General features: G+C 43.2%; 1 protein-coding gene across 5 annotated transcripts; it reads right to left on the reverse strand.

Moving 5' to 3' along the window:
* Positions 1 to 1,114: 1,114 nt before the first annotated feature.
* Positions 1,115 to 19,189, reverse strand: DDX3X (DEAD-box helicase 3 X-linked). 5 transcript variants are annotated; one of them, XM_086618590.1, is made up of 17 exons: positions 19,023 to 19,189; positions 16,358 to 16,415; positions 15,410 to 15,460; positions 10,645 to 10,768; positions 9,340 to 9,480; positions 9,159 to 9,258; positions 8,477 to 8,612; positions 7,956 to 8,041; positions 7,249 to 7,347; positions 7,009 to 7,169; positions 6,660 to 6,804; positions 6,402 to 6,546; positions 5,902 to 6,083; positions 5,693 to 5,810; positions 5,105 to 5,261; positions 4,039 to 4,163; positions 1,115 to 3,633 (listed from the first exon to the last, which is right to left on the reverse strand). In XM_086618590.1, exons 1-17 carry the CDS (start codon positions 19,065 to 19,067, stop codon positions 3,551 to 3,553), a joined length of 1,956 nt encoding a protein of 651 aa, XP_086474716.1. In that variant the 5' UTR covers positions 19,068 to 19,189; the 3' UTR covers positions 1,115 to 3,550. The 5 variants fall into 5 exon arrangements, with proteins under 5 accessions (XP_086474716.1, XP_086474723.1, XP_086474711.1 ...); XM_086618597.1 differs by having other exon boundaries at positions 15,392 to 15,460; XM_086618585.1 differs by having other exon boundaries at positions 4,039 to 4,166; positions 15,392 to 15,460.
* Positions 19,190 to 21,085: the final 1,896 nt, after the last annotated feature.

Genomic DNA, 21,085 nt, shown 5'->3' on the forward strand with positions numbered 1-21,085 from the left:
TAACCAGTGCAAGTCTAAAGCAGGTAAGTTTAGTGTGGTCCACAGTCAGTGTGCTCAAAGCAGATCCTCCAGCAAGCTATCCTGGTCAGCATGCCCCTTTCCTCCTTTCCACGGTTCTTCAAAGCCCACACACATTACTAATGGGTGGCATACCAAGTAGAGAAGATTCCATTTATCTGTGTCTGCTATGCAGACCCAGGACTGCAAGTTCACATCACATCATTACTGGTTCTCAACCCATACCATGGGCCTGCAGCACATTCAGGGGATCAGACTTCCCAGGCATTACTTTCTCCCCTCTCCCTCATGTACCAGGAACTCACTGGTTTCTACAGTCACTTCAGCACGCAACTTTAAGCCCAGGCTCTTTCTAAATCATGTTCTTCTAAATGAAGCAGGACTTTTATCTAGCTTCAAAGAGACTGGAAACAGCTGAAATCATTCCTTCCACTGTATCCCCTCAGATATTCCCGTACTTAACCTCATTCCAGCATAATTACAGCTCAATCTCATAGCTTAGCTTTAGAAAACTAATTCAGGACTGGACTGTGGGAATACATTTGTTAACCCAGGGGGAAAGGAGGCACACATTGGAGAAGAGGGAAAAGGGTGTTTACTGGACTTTTCCCACAAAACTGCATATGCTTTTTTTTCCAGAGGCTGCCTATCAACAATCAACAAGTACAGCATCAGAATTAAAGCTGTATACAAGGCATCTTTGCTCAGATGCACAACTGTGAGACTAAGTCCTTAACACTAAATGGCTGAGGAATCAAGTCTGAGTGAGAGTTCAGTGAATTTTAATTACGTTCTTAGAGCCAAACTTGGTACTTAAGGGAAAAAAAAGTCACCTCCTCTCCTGTCACACATCCACTTTGTTAGCTTCTCTAGAAGCACAAGTTAGCTCCTCCACATGTGCAAGTATCCAACACCACAGGGGTGCAGGTTATTTTAAGGCTGCTACAGCTATAGCCCTAAGCCTCACTGACGTTGACAAGCACACTGATGCGTACGACACTAAATTCACCTGCTTCCAGAGTTGCACGTGAATGAAACTCTTGGGACTACAGATCTTGTAAACCAGGAGAGTGACGCTTCACAAATGAGTAGACTGTGCAGTTCAACTTTTTTATTTTAATAAAATCAAGAATATGCACAGCACATGCAGTGCTAGCATCTAAACTAATACAATAAGCAATTCTAAACCTACAGTGACTTGAACTTCAATTTTCACATTCAGCAAGTTTAAATCCATTCTTGCATATTGTTTTGAATCCTTGTATCTGAACTGAAAATATTGCTGGCTGATAAAACTTGCTAAAATGCACAAGTCACTGATTATGCCAATACAACAAAGATAACCACATGTTTGAGGATTGCAATGTGCCAGACATTCACTGAAAAAAAAAAACACACAACTAAACAAAACTCACGCAACAAACATCTGAGAATCTGGACACTTCACATCAGTGTTTAGAAGTGTTTCATTAATATCTTAAGACAAGTGTATCAAAACCTTGGCATGTTTAATTTTAAGTTGCCAATTTTTGTTTTACTATCAGAAAGTTATGGCTATACTGCCAATGCCGGGTCTGCTTAATTTGACTTAAGAGTTTAATATGACTTAAACATTAAAAGCTCACACTACCCCGAAATATATAATTTCACGCATACGGTGACATTCAACATTCAAGTGCCAGTGTTTTTGTACTGTCTTTTGGTCAAGTTTCTTTAAACTTTCAAAGAATCACTTTTAGGCTTACAAAAATAAATATTTGTCAAAAATGTTCAATAAATATTACACAAAACTAGCAGCAAAAAGTATCTAGAAATCTGTCGTGTGCAAATAGTTTTCTTCCCAGCTATCATTCCCATGGTCCCAAATAAGTTTTAGAATCTATTTCCTTCTCCTTAAACAAGCTGCGTTCAATCTCCCAGAGACAAAATAAGATTGGAAGTTAAGGACACGCACACAAGACATATATAAAATTCTCTGAATGTGCAATAAAATAAGTATTTTGTAAAAAGTTATGGGCAAAATGTACAAGGGCCTAAACCTAGACTTGAAATAGCACCATAACAAATGACCTCAATACTGTCAAGTGCACCTACTTAATAAAAGTTTTAGAACAAGGCACAATACACTTGAAAAAATCTATTGCACTTTAGGAGATTTTTGCCGTTCTTCTATGCCACTGTAGATTAGTTGTTAACTGCTCTGGCCACGAAGTCAGCACAGAAATTTCCGAGTGGCAGAGGCATTTTTCTGGTGGACAATACTTATCTTTGGCCAGATTTAGCATAAACAGACTATAAATACAATGGAAACCTATGCAACTAAAACTGACTAAAACTGCACTTTAATAGCAGAATTGAAACCTTGTGCAGTTTATGTACATTTCCAACCTCTGTGATCTCAGGTTTGTTACTCTTCTGGAGCCATTTCACAAAGTCTACAGTAAGCCAGTTTAACATCTCCACGCAGCTTGAACAGAGTAATGTGAATCTGCATTAAAATAAAGCCTGCTGCATAATTCTTCCTGTTCATACCCTCTTGACCAAAAAACACCAACACTAGCATGCGTTATTAGACCAAAAATTCAGTCAGGCCCTTAAGGAGGACCAATCACTGCCATGGTCAGCCATTCTACCATTTCAATTTCATATGGCAGGCATTTTTAAAAAGTCTAAATAGATGAATTCTCCTAAAAACTATTTCAAGTTATCAGACCTTTAAACGTTCCCTGTAATGTTCTGCCCACATTTGGCTAGCTCACATTAATGATCTGCCTAAATATTGAAAAAGGAATTGCTGTATTTACTTGCATTAACTTCAAAAACAGTGCTTTTAATGTATGCATGTATCCATACATCATCTCATCATGACTGGAATGGCTTATTAAAGGCTATCAGGTTCTAAGTACCTATCCAGGATAGAGTGAGCAAATCAGAACTTTAACTTAGTACAGTTTTGCCACATTAGAAACTAATTGCATTGATATGCTTCAAGATGTTTTATTTTTCAAATCTGCAAATACCAAAGCCCTAATGCAGGCTACCGCATAAGTTTTTCTTTGTAATATTATGGATGAATCAGTGATTCCTGTTTAAGTTGTATCACACCTGTGTGCCAAGGTTTGATTTTAGCCCAAGTTCAGTAATTTTTATTTTGTCAAAACAATTGATATCTTGAGCATTACTGAGCCAACAGGACATCAAAATAAAAGTTGTCTAAAGTTAAAGGCACAGTACATTAACAAACAAATGATCCTCAGTCACAAAATCATAAATGCAGTTTCTGGGTGGGGATGGGTGGGAGGGGAGTTAATCCTGACTACAGCAATAGAGTCTTCAAAACCACCTTCAAGATAGGGCTACTTGTTCCTTTGTTTCCATCTTGTGACCTTGAGCTCCCTTAAAAAAAATTTCAGTGGAGAATCACAGCTGGTAATGTACTGCGAGTTCTTGAAGCTACACAAGGTATAGTCTGGCTAAGTTACATGTGGTTTCCATATTAGCTTGTTTGGTAGGATATCTGCTGCCAGCAGATTCAGTTGCCCCACCAGTCAACCCCCTGGGAGTTATAGTTTCCTCCATATCCATCACTGTTGTAGAAGCCTCCATAACCACCACCTATGAAAGGCAAGAGAAAGCGATGCTTAATTAACCTGCTAAAGACTTCTTCACAAGCAAACAGCCCAGGGCACAGACAAGATGTCTATTAAAGGAAACCCACCCACAAGTATTGTCAAATGCACACATTAAACTAAACGCTGGAAAGACAGGCAGCAAACTCAAAGACAGGTAACTTGCACTAGCCTAGATCCAAGAAGGATGCTGAGACTTTGCGTAACAAGCACCAGTTCACCTCGTATTTAAAACATTATCTCCAGAAGTTTTACTACTGTAAGCATTTCAGATCTGGTTTTGTATTTACCAGCACTGCCTGCCCACGATTTTTTTGTTTGTTTGGGGTTGTTGGTTTGTTGTGTTTTTTTTTGTTTGTTTGGGTTCCCCCCCCCCCCCCCCCCCCCTTACCTCCAAATCCTCTGCTGCCACTTCCTCCACTGCGGCTGCTGGTTGATCGACTGCTACTAAAGCTGCTGCTGCCAGAACCACTACTTGTTCGATAGTCTCTGGCACCAAATCCTCCACTGAATCTACTGCTGCATAAAGGAAGAAAACAAACACTTGAGTAAAGTCAGTGGTATTTTAAGAACTGCAGACATTGAGATTCAAGTGCTGAATTTCTTCCAACTACATCAGTGCAAGTGTTGAGTACAACACGCTTTATAAGCGTCTCAATGCTATCTGAAAGAGGCATTCAAGATAGCAAAGGAAAATTTATTATTCAAACAGGCTCATGTTGAATTTGCCACATTACACCAAGAACTACTTTCTCAGGTCCTGTAAGATTTGATTCAGAGCAATCTCTGCTCAACAGAATTTCCAAACCTAAGTGTCAAGTGATGCATTTATGACCACCTTTCATACTGTAGAAAAGGACAGCCATTCTATAAGCACACTTCTGAAGAAAAACAAAACGAGAAACAAACAATTAGACTTCATGTGGTCAGATCATTGTAACCACATTAAGAGGAAAGGTTTCTCCTCCCACCTCTAAGGCATTAGCATAGCTTTGTATTACCAACTCATAAGGCATTTTAGGTTTTCACAGCAAAACTATTTTATAAGCGGCCTCACACCTGCAGTTTCACTATCGTATCTTCCCTGTTTTATGTCAGGAGACACGCATTATCTTCTCCTAAACATCAAAATAGCTACTTAAGGTATATCTCCGGCACATGCAGGCATGCATTTTCTACTGTGTTGTAAGGGCTTTCACAGAGTTCTAAAGCTATTTTTGCTAGATGTCATCCTACCTCAGCCCCATCTAGTTGTCTGCTCAAGAGAAGAGTCTTAAGGGTTAATTGTCTTGTAAGATAGAACAAAACATTAACTGTCACCTGATGTACCTACTTCAATTTATACTGTGCTAGTTTGTCTTCCCCTAACTATATTTTTAGACTGAAACCAAGATACAGTACCGTCTCTCACAACGGATCAAGTATACCTTTATCTTAGACAAAGTTGTGACCATTACCTCTTAGATCGCCCACGGCTGCCACCTCCTTTGTGATGCTGTTCATAAGCCATGTTTTCCAGCCAAGATGGTACTTCCTGCTTAGCCTCAATAAGAAGATCCAGCAAGTCCTTGGTGATGTTTATGTTCCTCTCATTGAAGAAAGAGGTGGCAAGACCTGAAGTAAATATTCCAGTTTAGCCTCACACATAGCAAGTACACTACAGCACTTAAACCCAATCCACACTCCACCTGCAGCTATGACAAGTACAAGATCAGATTCCTTATAGCCAAGCTTGAGATCACTAGAATTACCTGAAGGGAAAGCTGTTTAAGACCATTATTCCCCCACAGCTAGTCACAAAAACCCTGGCTATTTACTGACGGACACAGAAGATTATCAGGGCTTTTTAACAGCAACAAAAGCATTAGCTAAAAAGGAACTGTTTACTTTCCACACTGGCTAGACAGCAGTGATCAGCTTCTGGTCACAGAAGGCACCACACGGGCTGCTCTGAAGTACTTGGAATTTGCTACTTAGTCAATACTACTACACATATCAACTTGGTATATTAAGTTCTGTCTATGAAAATTCTACATTGTACTTACCAAGGTTTCCTACACGGCCTGTACGACCGATACGGTGTACATACTCTTCAATGTCACTTGGCAAGTCAAAGTTTATGACATGCTTTACATTTGAGATATCCAGTCCTCTTGCTGCTACCTAGTGGTTAAAAGATTAAAAAAAAATCTTAGTAAAATTCCACAGGCCAAGTAATATGCTTACGGACTCAAACTTCATAGATTTCACTTACTGCTGTAGCAACAAGAATTGGGCTCTTGCCCGAACGGAACTGGTGCAGTGCTTCCTCTCTGTCTCTTTGAGAGCGATCTCCATGTATACTTGTACAGGCATATCCTTCATGGTACAAGAAGTCCTCAAGAGCATCTGCACCCTTTTTAGTTTCCACAAACACCAGAGTCAAGGAATCCTTGCCTAACAATAATTAAAGCACACATTAACAGAATAAAAGCTGAACAGACAGACAAATACTTGGCTTCACCACGTGGTAAAAGGCAGTTTTACTTCTCTTGTTTATTTTAAACTGAAGACACTGGAGACGTCCCTCTCTGTTTTATATTACCAGAAGAGTTAACATCAACCTAAAACTGATGTTGAGTCAGTGGAATACATTCACTGCAAGTTAAGGAAATATCCCTTCATTCACCTACTCAAGAATTTCTTATTACTTGAGTCATTGGATTTGTCACATCTGAATTTTGGCTTATTTGCCCATCTGAAACTGGTCTTTACCTGTTGCATTTAGCAGGTCAAGCAGAAATGATCGTTTGTCCAACTCTTCCACCCATACTACTTTCTGTGTGATATTCTCAGATGTAGAACCTACTCTGCCAACAGCCAGAAAGATATATTCATCAAGGAAGTCACGAGCAAGCATCTAAAAAGGGAAGACATTAACAAAAAAGATCAAAATAGGTTTTTTCCCCCCCCCTTCCACAGACACAATTTAGGCCTATGAACTGTTACATATTTGAACGCTTTATAAAGTACCTGGATTTCCTTGGGGAAAGTAGCACTGAACATCATGGTATGACGAACCCCCTTTGGTGGCATAGTATCTTGTTCAACAATTCGACGAATTTGAGGTTCAAACCCCATATCAAGCATTCTGTCAGCTTCATCAAGCACCAGGTATCTAAACAGCAATAAAAAACATTATTCTTCAGAGCTCTTTTTCTTTAAGACATAACCCAGCACAGACACTGGACTACAAGTTCTCAACTACATATTTACAAGGTTTGAAAGCTAGAACTTGTGTCATTAACTCCAGATCTCACTGTAAAATATACAGTTTCTAGTTCTCAAGTCATCAGCATACGGACAATAACACTTCACTTACTTGCAGAAGTCCAATCCAATCTTTCCCCTCTCCATCATATCAACCAGTCGTCCTGGAGTTGCTACAAGCAAGTGACATCCACGTTCCAAGTCACGTATCTGCTGACCAATGTCTGCACCACCGTATACAACACAGGGACGAACTCTGGAACGGTATGCAAACTATAAAACAAAGTAAATTAGTTCTAAAAAACTATACTTAAGCTATTTTATAATGATGAACTCCCTAGACTAGATATACCTTTCTGGCTTCCTCATAGATCTGCACAGCCAGTTCTCTAGTGGGAGCCAAGACCAGTGAGATTGGATATTGCTTACGACGTCCATACCTTCCATTCTCCTGAATGAGAAAAATACTTGGAATGAGTACCCTAAATGAGGTGAATTAAATCAGCTATTATAGGCAATATTGAAAACAGGTCACCAAGTTGTTCTTAAGAAAGAAAAAGCACAGCTGAGAGCCAACTTCTTTTAAGCACTGCATCTGACTCTGCCCTACTGCAGTACCCAAGATTCAGCTGTTGGTTAGTATGTCAACAATGATATAGTTGCACAAGCTTGCTCTCTACAGCATGCACTGTCACCTGTAACTTAAGCAAAGTAATAGCTACTTCCTATCCTAACGTCACTACAACACAGACATACCTCACAAAGTAGCTTTTCTGTAGCAAGGGAAGCATCTTTAAAGCTTATGCAAGAAAAACACTCATAAACAATCTTTTCTCTAGACAAGTTATGCATATCAACTGTTGAGCAAAAAGGCATTCCACAGCCTGCATTTTTCAAGAGAAATAGCTGAAGTCTTCTAGAAGTTGAGAAGCTTGCCTATCATACCCAAAATAATGAAGATATTTAAACCCAGCTATTGTGTTCAGTAGCAGACATGAGATTATAGGGTAAAAACACACATCAGTCAGCTTTTTGAGGATGGGATATTTAAATACTTGCCTTCATAGCTCTCAAGGCATCACCAGGGCCATCTGCATAGATCTGGCTCAATATGGGTAGAAGAAACGCAGCCGTTTTCCCAGACCCTATTAGGACACAATTCAGTATTTTTAGTAATAATTTTCAAAGCTACTATACTGTCAACTACAGCACTAATCCTGTAGCACTACCATATTCGCAGTAACATCTGCACTAGTATATGGATACTACCTATGCCACTGGATTGCATTCCTTAGCAAGGAGAGGATAGCTACTAAAGACTTACCACTCAGCACCACAAGTGAACATTATTTAAGCCACATGAACATTTTTCTCAAGACAAACACAGTAAATCCAGTCAAGCCACTTCTAAAGCAATCGCAAGACTCTACAGCTAATTACTTTCCAACACTGCATGTATTTTAATATACTTCGAACAGAAAATTGTACTAGCTTAAGGACCTCTGTCCTACCTGCAGCCTGAGGAAAAGACCACCCTACTCCTATTGAGAAAGACTAAGCAGTAAAGAGTTACAACTTACCTGTCTGAGCACAGGCCATCAAGTCTCTCTTTTCTTTAATAATAGGTATTGCATGTTTCTGGACTGGAGTAGGACGGGTGTAACGTGTGAGCTCAATGTTTCCCATAATAATTTCTCCCATGTCAACATCACTGAACTGCAAGATATTTAAAAAGAGTAAGATGAGGATCCCTTCCTTCATCCACCATAGAACACAGCAATTGCTCAAGAAGTCATTTGTAAAGTAGCTTTATCCTACAGAACTTGCTTATTAAGTTTACAGATACTGAAGAGCTAGTTATCAGGAGTCTGGTATCTCAGTCCAGTCACGTTAAGCGATTCTTAAAAAGCCAGCCAAGCCTGAAGTGCAGACTATGCTAGCATACTATGCTTAGCACAACAAAATGCCTGTGCTTAAGCGGCTGCTCCAACAGACCAGCACCTCAAAGCATCTCTACTTCTTTACACATTTACTGTTTGAAGTCAAGTCATATAGTTAAGTGAGCTACAAGTGTCAACAGAACAAGCCTATACAACTTCTCCCATGTCAGTTCATCACATGCGACCCTCCTCTGCAGAACAGCTTAGCTGTAGGAAAACTGTTTCCTTTCCTCTCTACACTTAAGACAGCATGACATTAAGTTCCACATGCAAAATAGTATTACGTATCAGCAAGCCAGAGTTTTAAAAAGAAACACCTTACACTTTCAATATGTGGAGGACAGTTGTTGCCTGTTGCTTCAACAGGAATGTCATCATATTTCTCAAAGTTAATGCCAGTATTGCTTCCTGAAAAGAGCTCTCTAAAAAGAGAAGAGAAGCATTTTATTTGCTAGACACATCAACTGATCCTGTCATGTAAACTTACGTATTTCATTACTTACTGTTCCAGGCGCTCACTCGGGGGAAGAGGCTTTGACCAGTCATCTTCATCTGATTTGTCAGACCAGCGGCTATTCCCACCACGGTCAAATCTACCAAAGCCACTCCTGTCATAGTCGCTGCCCCTTCCACGCTCTTCATATCTAAACACAGCAAGAATGTCAGGCCACCATCCTGGGCAACAGGATTTTTTGACATGCAAAATCAGAGCTATAATAATCTACTAGTACATGCTCTGTGTGTAACACATACAACTGCAGAATAATTCAAAGTCATCAGATTATCTGTACTTGCTTCTTGATGTACAAATTGAAAGGAGTTCAGTCCCAGCCAGACTAGGTCATGTTATTCTGTTACTGACAGGAGAGTTTATCATAATTTCACAGCTCCGTTTAACACACTGAACCTTGTATCAAAATTCTTATTTAAGTGCAACAAACGTAAAGAATCAGTCATCTGCCAGCAGAGCTGCAATTCAAGCTGCTCAGTCTTTGACATTTTTTTGTAGGGAGGTCCACTTAAGTCTCTTAGGAGACATTGTTTGGTACTGCCCCCTTTCTCTGTACCTGATTTTACACTAGTTTCCAAGACCAGACAAAACCCTCAAGTGCTGTAATTTGTTCCTCTATTCCCCCCACCACTCACGTGACCAATCTAAATGCCTCAATTACATGTCACATTATTATTTTATAAAGAGGGAGCTCACCTGTATTACTGACTTGGAAAGAAGGTGGAAAAGAGTCCTTACCTCAACTGTTTAGTTTTTGGTCTGGTAAATCATGTTTGAGCAAAGTCTGGATACAGGACTAGCGTCAGCTTTACTAGTCGATAAAGGTCACTCTCACCACACTTGCACAACGCATGATGTGTGTAAGACTGATCAAGTAAGGTAGAGAACCTGTAAGAGTCTCACCCAGTTTTATTAACTACACTTTTTAAACAAGGAAAAAAGAATATTGAAATAAAGAAAAATCTGGTTTGATGTATTTTATGTGCTCCCAACAGCTCCTCGTGATTTTTCTGGAAGTAACCACCCATCTAGCACTTCTTTAGAGAAATGCTGAAGTCAACAAGTCATTATAGCTGCAGTGAGTGGCCAGTGGTGAACTACAAGGTGCAGTTTTTCAACACAGGCAAGTTTCCCATCCTTGAACTCACATAACTTTAATCTCTCCTCCCCTCCCAGGTTCCTCCTACCTTACCCTGTCGTTCACACCTAGAACTCTAACTTTAACATGAAGATTACAGGTGCACTGCTAGAACTGAGACAGACTTCATATGCACCACCTAGACAAATTAGTACTTGCCTTCCTCCTCGTGATCCATTTCCACGGTCAAAGAAGCTTGATTTTGCTCCACGATCAGACCGCGCACCAAAGCTGCTGTATGCATCCTTGTCTCTGCTGGAACTCCAGCCACCACTATCAAAACCTGATAGAGAAAGATATTGTATCCATAAATTATATGGTCCAGACTTTTCACTGGAACATCTACAGGACTGAAAGGCAGGCAGTCCTTCAAGAATGGAAGATGCGCAGATGTTAAGACAGTCAAATAGGGACTAAACATTTCCCATTGCCTATCAGAACTTGCTGAAATCCCTCCACTAATGTACAAGCATGTTATTTTTTACATGCACTTGCCTTAGTGCCAATGTTGCCTATTCTGGAAAGGCAGGGACCAGAAGAAATATTAAGACACAAAGCCTTGCCAAGCCTGGTCTATTTTATCTCCTCAACTACAACACACATCCTTGATGATGCATATAAATTTTATGAGGTCAACAAGGCTCAATATAGAGCATCAAGCAGTGCTTCATTACTACACTGTCTTTGGTACTAGACTAAAAACTTACAAGTCTTGACTCAAGAGTTCCAGTCTTCATGAGTTTGAAAAACGTGACCCAGAGTCTCAGTTATAGGATTCTCACACAGAATAAGTGAAACAGTTAAACAAATAATGTCATTCCTATTAGTAAGCATGCTTTTACCAGCTCGAAAGCACAAAACCAGTCAAGACTTATGCACCAAACAATAAAAGCAACCAAGAAACAAAATCACTCCAAAGAAAGGGGTTGTTCTAGGCCCTACCTTTCTGAAAAAATCGTCGCTACAATTATCATATCTTCTTAGACATTCTCATTGTTTCCCTCCCCACACACTTCTTAAAATAAGAAATTCTACTCCACAGAATCCAGACATGCACTAGTCACAAAGGACCTTTAAAAACTAGTGTGATGACTAGAGCTCATTTGGTCTAACTGAAGCAGACAAAAATAAACCATACATGAAGTTTATTAGCACACAAGATCATGGAATGCTTTGAGACCCCCAAAGTTCTTTAAGAAGTTAACTTTAGTCCTTAGAGATAAACTAACTTCACACAAAGGGACTGCTGACTGATCAGGAATATCATAACCACTTCATTAATGCATGAGAAAGTTATTTGTAGCTTGCTTAGAAAGTGTCTAAATCCAGATTTTAGGACTAACTCTCAAATCATACTAAAAATACTTGATTATTTCATCCTGCCAAGAGATCTAACAGCGGCAGTACTGACAGGGCAATCTTCAGGAAGACACAGATGTAGCTTCTCACTAGTGAAAAAACTGGGCTGACTGTACTACCTTAAGTGTACTACCAAGTTTGTGAAGTCCAGAAAGGAGTCAAAATGTTATATTCCAAACAGCGTACACAACCTTACACATCTAGCTTGTTACTACACTAGTTCCTGAAGCTGACACCTTGCCATTTTTTCCTTTAAGGTAGTGCAGCAACTTCTAGATCAAGTCTTTAACAAACACATATATATACACATCTTGCTTGACAATTAGAGCCATTAATTCCACGTTCACTTTGGCATTCTTAGTTTATTAGTGGATTAGCACAGAACAACAACAGAGGTTGACGCCATACAATTCAATTCTAAGTAACCAGCTAGCAGAAGGCATCATCATGATTTAGACCACTACATGGCAAATCAAAAGCAAAAGCAAATGCACAGAGACAAGCTGTAACAGATCATAGATGAAGAGTGGCAGGATCGTCAATGCTTCTCCTCAATCAGCAATTCACCTTTTATAATGCTCTAACACCGATCATTGTCAGCCTCAAGCTTTTTAATCTTCCTTTTTTGAAGACGGGAAAGATAGAATCATAGAATCCTTTAAGTTGGAAAAGACCCTTAAGGTAAGTTTTAACATCTACTCCTTCATCTACTATAGATTGGATTAGACTTTAAATATCCAAGAGCAGCTTCCAGAAAATCTAACAAGAAAATGATGTGACAACAAGCTTTAGCATTATCAAGTCAAGCTCACGGAAGTGAGACCAGGCAGGCCCGCATACTGAGCTCCATACAGTGTTAGCCTCATCAGCTGCAAAACAGAACTGCCATTAAGTAACCCAAGGACAGATTTTTAAGCAAGTTGTTATTTCCTGCAGTTCTGTACTGTCTTGTTTCCACATACAAAGCTAACGGATTGGCATTACAACAGGGACAGATCTTCAGGTGTGTGGAAAGAGTAAGCTTAAGAAAGCACTGCAGGAGTTTTAAACAGAAATACTCTCTATATCCCTTAGCATGCTTCCCCTGTCAATATCTACTGAAATCACAAAGATGCTCAGCTTTTCATGAGCACAAAGAGCTATTTTCGAAGTATTAAGTTCACTGCCTTAAGCAATTTCTTACTTAGCTGCGAGTAAGTCCACTGTGCAACTTTATTTATTTATAATAGTGTCTATGAATCACTATACTGTCATCAGCTACAAAGAACCCCAAGCAAGAAACTATATGCTACTTTTTTCTAAGGAAACAACACATAGGAGAAAAGTCGTTTTGTTTTTTGAAGTTTTCAACTGCAGTAATAATTACACTTTCACAGAAGTCCATAAGGTCATGGTATGTGAGCTAGACAGACAATTCCACCGGCTTACTGAAATACAGTTCTACCATGTAGTTCATCTGATTTTTACATCATTAAAAATTTTATCAGGTCACTGTGCTTCTAAGGCTGCATCAAGAGTTTTGTTACATGGTGAAATACCACTATTAACCAAGATCTCTTTTGCCTGTTGCTTGCTAACAGGTACGCCTCGAAAACATCTGTTGCTAAAGATTCCAAGGAACAGCCAATATACAGAACAGCTTCAATAAAGTCAAAAAAACAATCGTTAATTTAGTTCTAAATAACAGAACCAAATATTACCTTTATGAAAATATAATCATGTAACAGACTTCAAATCATTCTATAAAATAGCTCAGACATTTACATCACTGTACTGATGACATCCATTTTGCTTCTCTGTAGTGGGCCTGAACTGGAATAGCATCTTTCCCATTTAGCCATCATGAACTTCATCACAGGGAACCATGAGGAATCTAGTGATACAGTACTCAACCAGGTTTAAAGGAAGTTTTGAAATGTTAGGTTTACCAAGCAAGCTGGCAGTCTATGTCCTGTTAACTGAAAAAGCCATGTGTCAAACTTAAATTACATGACTTGTTTTATCTTTCTGTAAGGAGAAGCCTGAAGCTCCAGAAAAGTAACGCATCACCACTTGTGCGTTGCAACATTTGATCTCCGGTTTTGCACAGAAAAGGTGACAGTCCGACACATAACAGATCACGATATGAACTCAAGGTTAAAACTAATCACTCCATACCCAATATCCCTAAAGATTAAACTGGAGTTTGGTACAAATTACCATACCGGGAAATTCTGAACAGCAAATGTGCACAAGTCAACTTTAAGTTGTTCCCTGCTTTTGAGAAATCTGCGCATTCCTCTCACATTTATCTAGCCAATTTCTTGAAAGACTGCTCACATTCAAGGTTAATGTCATTGGCAACTTCAAGAGCACTGAGCTGCCAACAGTCCCTCTCCTTTCCCCAAAACATTCAGCTCTCCTAAGAGGCTGTTCACCAATTGGTGCTTTAGGCCATGCTCCTTTTAGCTTAAAAAAAACACCCTGGATACATGCAAAGGCAAGACAAAACCAGACTGATGTGTTTTTCCAAATAGCATAAAATTGGAGTGAAGCATTTTTCATCTAATCAAATTTAAAATTACATAGCTCCAGAAGTACTATGAGATAGAGTAGCATGCACTGCAATATTCTCCTCCTCTCCACTCCTAATGGAATGAGTCCTCTTGCAGCACTGAAAAAGAATCTGTGGAAGTCCACTGCTTTAGAAAGATGAGATTTAAGTCCTCTCATACTATGAAACTTAAATTCCTTAAGTTGTAGCATAGCAGAAATTATTTTATTTGCTCCATTCCAGTATTTCAGTAGGTGTTAAAAGAAACGTTTTTCTTTTATCTACACAAGTCATTAAGACACGGTAAAGCATGCTGCAGCATCTGCAATCTATCTTACAAATAAAGGTCACGATTTACTTCACTGAAGAACGTCACAGAATTTTTATCATGTTTTGTTTAGAATATCAAATGCAAGATACAAAGGCCATTTCTCAGCACAAACCTCCCTGTGTAAACATATGACCAACATTGATCACGTGTTTCATGCACCAGCATCCCACTCTTCCTTCTGCAAGTACGCATGCAGATTGCCATGAAAACTGCAAGGAGCTAAATAAGGATCACATCTCTAACAGCTTTGTTTCTCATGCTCCCTAGTTAAGAGCAAGTTGTGTAAAACGTTAATTTACAAAGTGAAACTGTGCTATTTGTTTGTATCAAACAACTGGTTACTAGCAGAAAAACTGGTACTCCCAAAATCCGTTAAAATTGATACTCAAGATTACAGAGCTAGTCAAGTTTAAATGGGAGACTCCCTCTTGCTTCAGTCACAATTTATTTCTTAATGAGATATGGAAGGTATTTTGCCACTCAGATGCTAAACTCGAGCTTAGAATGTAACCTGGTGAAGGAGCCAAGAAGAGCACACTAAAAGCAGAAGATGAAGTTTCAGTGTTTTGCACAGAACGGCAAAGCAGTCTGTATAATCCCCTTTAAGAGTACAGTGAAAGCCTTTCACAGTCTGTTGGTACAGATTCAGAAGAAGGTCAAGAACCAGTTACAAGTGTTGCCACCGTATTTCTGATACATACCCTGTTTTGAAGCTTCCCTGTTCCGCAAATGAGGAGGAATGTATCTGCCTTCTACATGACAAAAAAAAAGGTAGTGTTACAAGATTGCAGCATTAGCAGCTTTTGAGATACCAGCCTCTCCAGCAACAGCTTTTGCTTAGAAAAAGTTGTCTCCCTCACAAACTCCCAGGCCTCTTAGAGCATCTTTAAACATGAGTCCTTTAATACTGCACTTAATATTCTTCTCTCAGAGGACCAACCAGAGGACCTGGTGCCAGATACCCGAGCAGCTTAGATTTTCCCTGTTGTCATTCAAGTACTGCCACTTACAGTATTATTACTGCTAGTATTTTTCCTTCCCCTTAAATTCTACCATCCCCATCAGTTCAGCTCAGATCAAACCAGAAGCCACACATAATTGCCTCTGAATAGCATTCTTCATTTACCATCCAGAAGCATCTGTCTGCCAAGCAACATGAATCAGAACGTACTAGGTGCAAACTGAATGTGAATACCTGGAAGATTCCCCTCTCTCCTTTACATATTTAAGCCTTGCATGTCAGGGGACACACTTTCTACTACCTAAATTAGTACTAGTACAGTTAACTATTAGAAGTTTTACCTTCAAACATTCCAACTCTAGTTGGATGTATTGAAAAGAGATCATCACACTACTACTACAACCAGTAGCCTCAGTTGTTCGACTAGAGGCAACAAAAAATCTGGGACAAAACTGTAACACTAAATTCTCTCAAGTTAGTTTAGTACTTAAGGCATTTATACATGCCATATCACAGCTAAATTAACTGTTCCTACCTAAAGTACATAGCGCTTTCAAAGCGGGCACAACTAGCAATAATTCTGCCATAGCCTCTGCGAATCTCTGCTTCAGAAATCACTTTTCACAGCTACAAACTCCTTATTTCTAAAACTATGTGCTTGGAAGTTTGAAAAATTTCATGTACTTACTGCTCGAAGAGCTTCCTTCACTCTGAGAGTCTGAGGAATTCAAGTCTAGACCAGAAAACTAGAAGAGAAAACACAAGTATCAACATGTTGTATCATGAATTCATGCCAAGATACAAAAAGTTCTTTTGCTGATCAAGAGCAACCAGTGTTTCAACAAGGTATTGCTGCAAAGAAATTTGTTTAGAGTGTCAGTTACATCTCCTGTAAAGGCGAAAAAACAAAACCATAGTACTCAAAGGCTATACCATCTTTAGCTGTCTTCATATCCACCAACAAACATACACAAGCAGCAAGGCCAGAAGAGTATCTTACACTCACCAAATCAAATACCAGACTTCTGCTTGACACATGATATGCAAGCTAAACAGCCATTTAAGAGAGTCCTTCAGTCCAATCAAGTGTGTCCTGATTGAGATCAATGGCATTTTTTTTGTTGTTATTTTTTAGGTCTACAAACACTATAACCCAAGTAACACCTCTTCAGTTAGTTAGGCACTTCATTTGCAAAGACTCAGCTTTTTCTTTAGATTGCATTAACACTACTGACACATTATAGTCTTGGTGTTTGAGGCAGCTACTGTTCAGAAAACATAAGGTGACTTCTTCCTACAATTCATGCAGCAAACAGAATCTTTGCTTTTCTTTTCTAAAACTTTACAGCCTTCAGTCTCCTAGTAAAATCTACCAAAAGGTATCTCAGTTCAGGCACTACTAGGATTTAACCCAAATGTTTTAGGTCAAACACAATATGGACTCATTTCAGCACAACTCAAAAGTTAAGCACTACCTTATTACATTTGTTTGCCTAAACAGCAAGATTACAAACTCATTTGGGAAAAACAAGGCATGTTTAAACAGTTAGACTTTATACAAGACCAACTGCACAAAAGCAGTCTTCCGATATGACTTCAATGCATCCAAAGCAAACAACCCAGTGCCCTGTCCTTTCAGATGTTGCTGGGTGTGCTGCCATTTAGGACATGAAGATTCTTGAAAAATCCTCCCACTGCAGGCCTCGTATCATCCTCTTTAAAGCTATTACTTAAAACCTGATCTATTTAGTTGGTCCAAGCATCAACAAGAGGCTAAAGAATTATTCTTATTTGAACAGTAAACAACAACAAAACTCTCTACTAGGTAAAAGCGGCTCTCCAGGGACAGTCGACAGAAGTGATGCACAGATCTTCTCGCACTGGACCCCCGCCGTTTCCACCGTGGTGGCAACACTCGCCACAATCTGATCTCGGAGATGGCGCAGCGACTGAGCCCGGCGCGGCCGCCATCTCAGTGCGGCGGTGCAGCCGGCACTGCGGGTTGGGATTTTCGGCGCAGCAGGGAGCAGCCGCAGCCGCCCAGCTAATCCGGCACCCGTCACGTGCTATATCGGGGGGGATGGGGGGGAGGAGAAGCAGCCGGGGGTGGGGGGGAGGACCGGCTCCCTGACCTACTTCGCCGAAGACTCCAGAGCAGCGGCCACCCGAAGCCTACAAGCCGCCGCGGACTAGCGCTGCTCCGCCACGCCAGCTCTCCGCCCTGGGTCTCGCTACAACACAGAGGCCCTCTTCCCGCCCCTCCTTCTCCAGGGATTAGATAACCATCTATCCCCTCCACATTAGGCAGGGGCCTGCGCCTGACTCCGCCCAGCAGAGGCGGGAGGAGAAAAAGACGGGAAACGTAGGGAGCAGGAGGAAAAGGGGAAAAAAAAAAAAGGGGGAGGGGGGGAGGGGGGTAGAAAAGGGAAGAACACCACGGGCCCGGGAGCCGCCCGGACACATGCCGAAAAAAGCGCTGCTTGTCCAGGCCCAACTGCGTCACCGAGGCCCACCGGCACCGGAGGGAAGAGCGGGAAAGGCTGCTGCCGGGCCCTGCTGACGCACCTCCAACAAAGGCGGCCGCCAGCGCCCCCTCCCCCAGCCCCTTCTCCGGGGAAGGGGACGCCAACACAAAAGCGTCGTCCTCCCCCACCCCCCCGCCTCGCCCCGTCAGAGGCACAATGGCGGCCATTTATCGTCTTTCTCCCTGCCCCCCTCCCCCCAGGCTCCCTCCTCCTCCTCCTCCTCCTCCTCCTCCTCCTCCCCCTCCCCGCGCGCGCGGCCGTTCCCCGCCGCCAGGGGGCCCGGCAGCCAGCGTTACCATCGTCGCTCGCCGCCACACAAAAGCCGGGCCTGGAGCGTGGCGAAGCCGCGGAGGCAGGCGCAGATCCCGGCTCAGCACCTCGATAAGCAGCGGCGGTCCTTCCCGCGTCCCCCCCCCCCTCCCCCCACTCCCGGCCGCGGCGCTGGTACGCCCCCGCCAAAGGAACGCCAGCGCGGCGCGGGGCCGCCGCATGACGGAAACTGCGCAACAACCGAATACGCCACAAACCGGCCGCGATCGCTGAGGGGGTGGGGGGGCACAGAGAGGGACAAGGGTGGGGCTGCCGGCGAAAACACCGAGGGTGGAAAGGAGCGGGAGGGGAAATACCACGACGCAACCGCCGGGCACTGAGGACCGAAGCAAGTCTCGCTCTAGGAATTCCGACCGGCCCTCTCGCCATCCCTGCCCCGTGCACGCAGAGCCGCCTCCGCGCCTCTCTTCCCACCCCATCCGCCGCCGCGCGCCGGTTAACGGCGCGGCCTGCCGTTCCGGCTTCCCCGCCGCCCGCGTTCTGCGGCCCGTCCCTCACCTGCTGGTCTAGACTGAGGGCATTTTCCACCGCCACATGACTCATAACGAGAGATCGTCTCGGGGTGTCCCGCTCCGCCTCGAGAAATTCAGATTCGCCTGCTGGGAACTCGCCGCCGCTGCCGCTCGTCCACCACGAACCGCTTTCCTGACTGAGCCCCCCCCCGCCTCGGCCCCGGCCTTTATATAGTCCCCACCCCCCCTCCTGCCCGGCGGCGCGCGCTGACCTCAGCGCGCACGACACCGCCCCTGCCTGCGCGTTCCCTTCCCCCTCCTCCCGCCCGGCGCTATCGCGAGAGGAACCGACGGCGCTACGCCGGCGGGGCAGCGAGGGAGGGCTATCGCGAGACCCGCGCCCGCCCCTGCCGCTCGGCCTTCAGCGAAGGGCGCAGCGGCGGTGTCGCGAGACTTCAGGCGCGGGGCCGCCGGGCTCTGCTGGCGGTACCGCTCGGTTTCCGCCGGCGGCCAGCTGTCGTCCTGTCGCCCGGCTCTCCGCAGGGTCGGGGAAACGGCCGGGGGTCTCGCGAGATCACGGCGGCACCGCCACCCTCTCCTTTTGTTCGGCGCGCTCGCGAGACCGCGCCGGCGGCCGCCGCCGCGCGCGCAGCTGAGATGTCTCTAGAAGGAGCCGGATTCTAGGTCACGTGGACGGCCCGGCCCGCGCCCGCCGCCATCTTGTGTGCTTACCCCGTCGCAGTGGCGCAGGTCCAAATGGAGGCGCGGCGAGCCCGCGGTACGGGGCTCCGGCGCGGCAGGGGAAGGAGGAAGGCTCCAGTAGCGGCGCGCTGTGGGGCTCGCCGGACTTGCGAGTCACCTAGCGGGGGAACTGGGGCCACGGCCGGCGGGGGAGGGGCTGCCTCACCCACGGACACCATGGCCTTCTGCTTCCCCATCTGCTGTGCACCGCGGTTCTTACAGGGAGCCTTTGCGGGGCAGGAGCTCGGGCTCCTTCCCGTTGCAGGCGCTGCCCTGCATCCTGGTGCAAGCTCCCGTGTACTTCCTGAGAAGTCATGTCCCTTCACCCTTCTTCAGCCAGCCACTCTCACCTGCCCTCGGCACGGACAGGGACCATTGACTCGTGGCTCTGGCTGGCTGCACCCACAGGGCTGTGTGATGCTCTCTCATGCTCACTGTGCAGCAGCACATCGGTGAGCCACTCATCCCAACAGAGCTGGTAGTCAACACTAGTTACAACAGACATTCATCTTTCCCAAAGCCTTCATTGGCCATCAAATCTATTGAGATGCCAAAGGTCACCGCTGTTCTCCCTGTAGGGACAGTTCTACTGAGCTATCCCATTACAGCCACAAAAAGCCCCACCTTGGGCTTAACTAGGTGTCATGTAAACTCAAACGTACTACTAGCCTATAAAACACTAGTTGAGTTAGAAGTATTAAGTTACCTATCAGCTTCCAAAAAAGGAGGAACACTCCTGTACCCCATCCATCACATCACAGCCTGCTGGCACAGAAAATGTTAGAGCCAGTTCCTTGAATTTGGGTCAGTAAAAGTGCTGACAAACATGCCTACAGGATCAGGATACCTCTGAGGCTATTAAAGTCACAAGAAAGAGGACATGGGGTTCAGTTGTCCTTGATCCACACATAGCAATTATTTTTCCATTTCCCTCCTTCTTGGGCTCCTGCCTCTTCCAACGAGAAAGTATAAGGAAGATTTGTACTCCAGAAAGATGGCTAGATTCACTGTGGGATTTAAAAGCAAAACAAAACCTTTCCATATTACTCACACATAAAACCAGCTAGCTTTACCTAGTTTTTCCCACACACAGAGTCCTTTCACACAGCTGCCCTTAAAGTTGGAGCTCTAGAGCCAAGGTCCTTCTACTCCAGAAACTAAGCCCTACAAGATTTAAACACCCACAAACAAATCCTTAAATGAGCAACACATGCTCCTTCTCACAGACAAACCAGCCAGTTCTGTACAGGACACAGCCTATCCTTAAACAAAACATTTACCATCCTTCTGCTTTGGTCTTCCATACCTCTTCTTTAGGCAGTTACTTCCTCGGAGTTAAAGGTTTATACTTGTATTTCTTCCCCAGGT

The sequence above is a fragment of the Tauraco erythrolophus genome, chromosome 1 (genome assembly GCF_009769465.1).
Source record: "Tauraco erythrolophus isolate bTauEry1 chromosome 1, bTauEry1.pri, whole genome shotgun sequence".
Classification (NCBI taxonomy): domain Eukaryota; kingdom Metazoa; phylum Chordata; class Aves; order Musophagiformes; family Musophagidae; genus Tauraco; species Tauraco erythrolophus.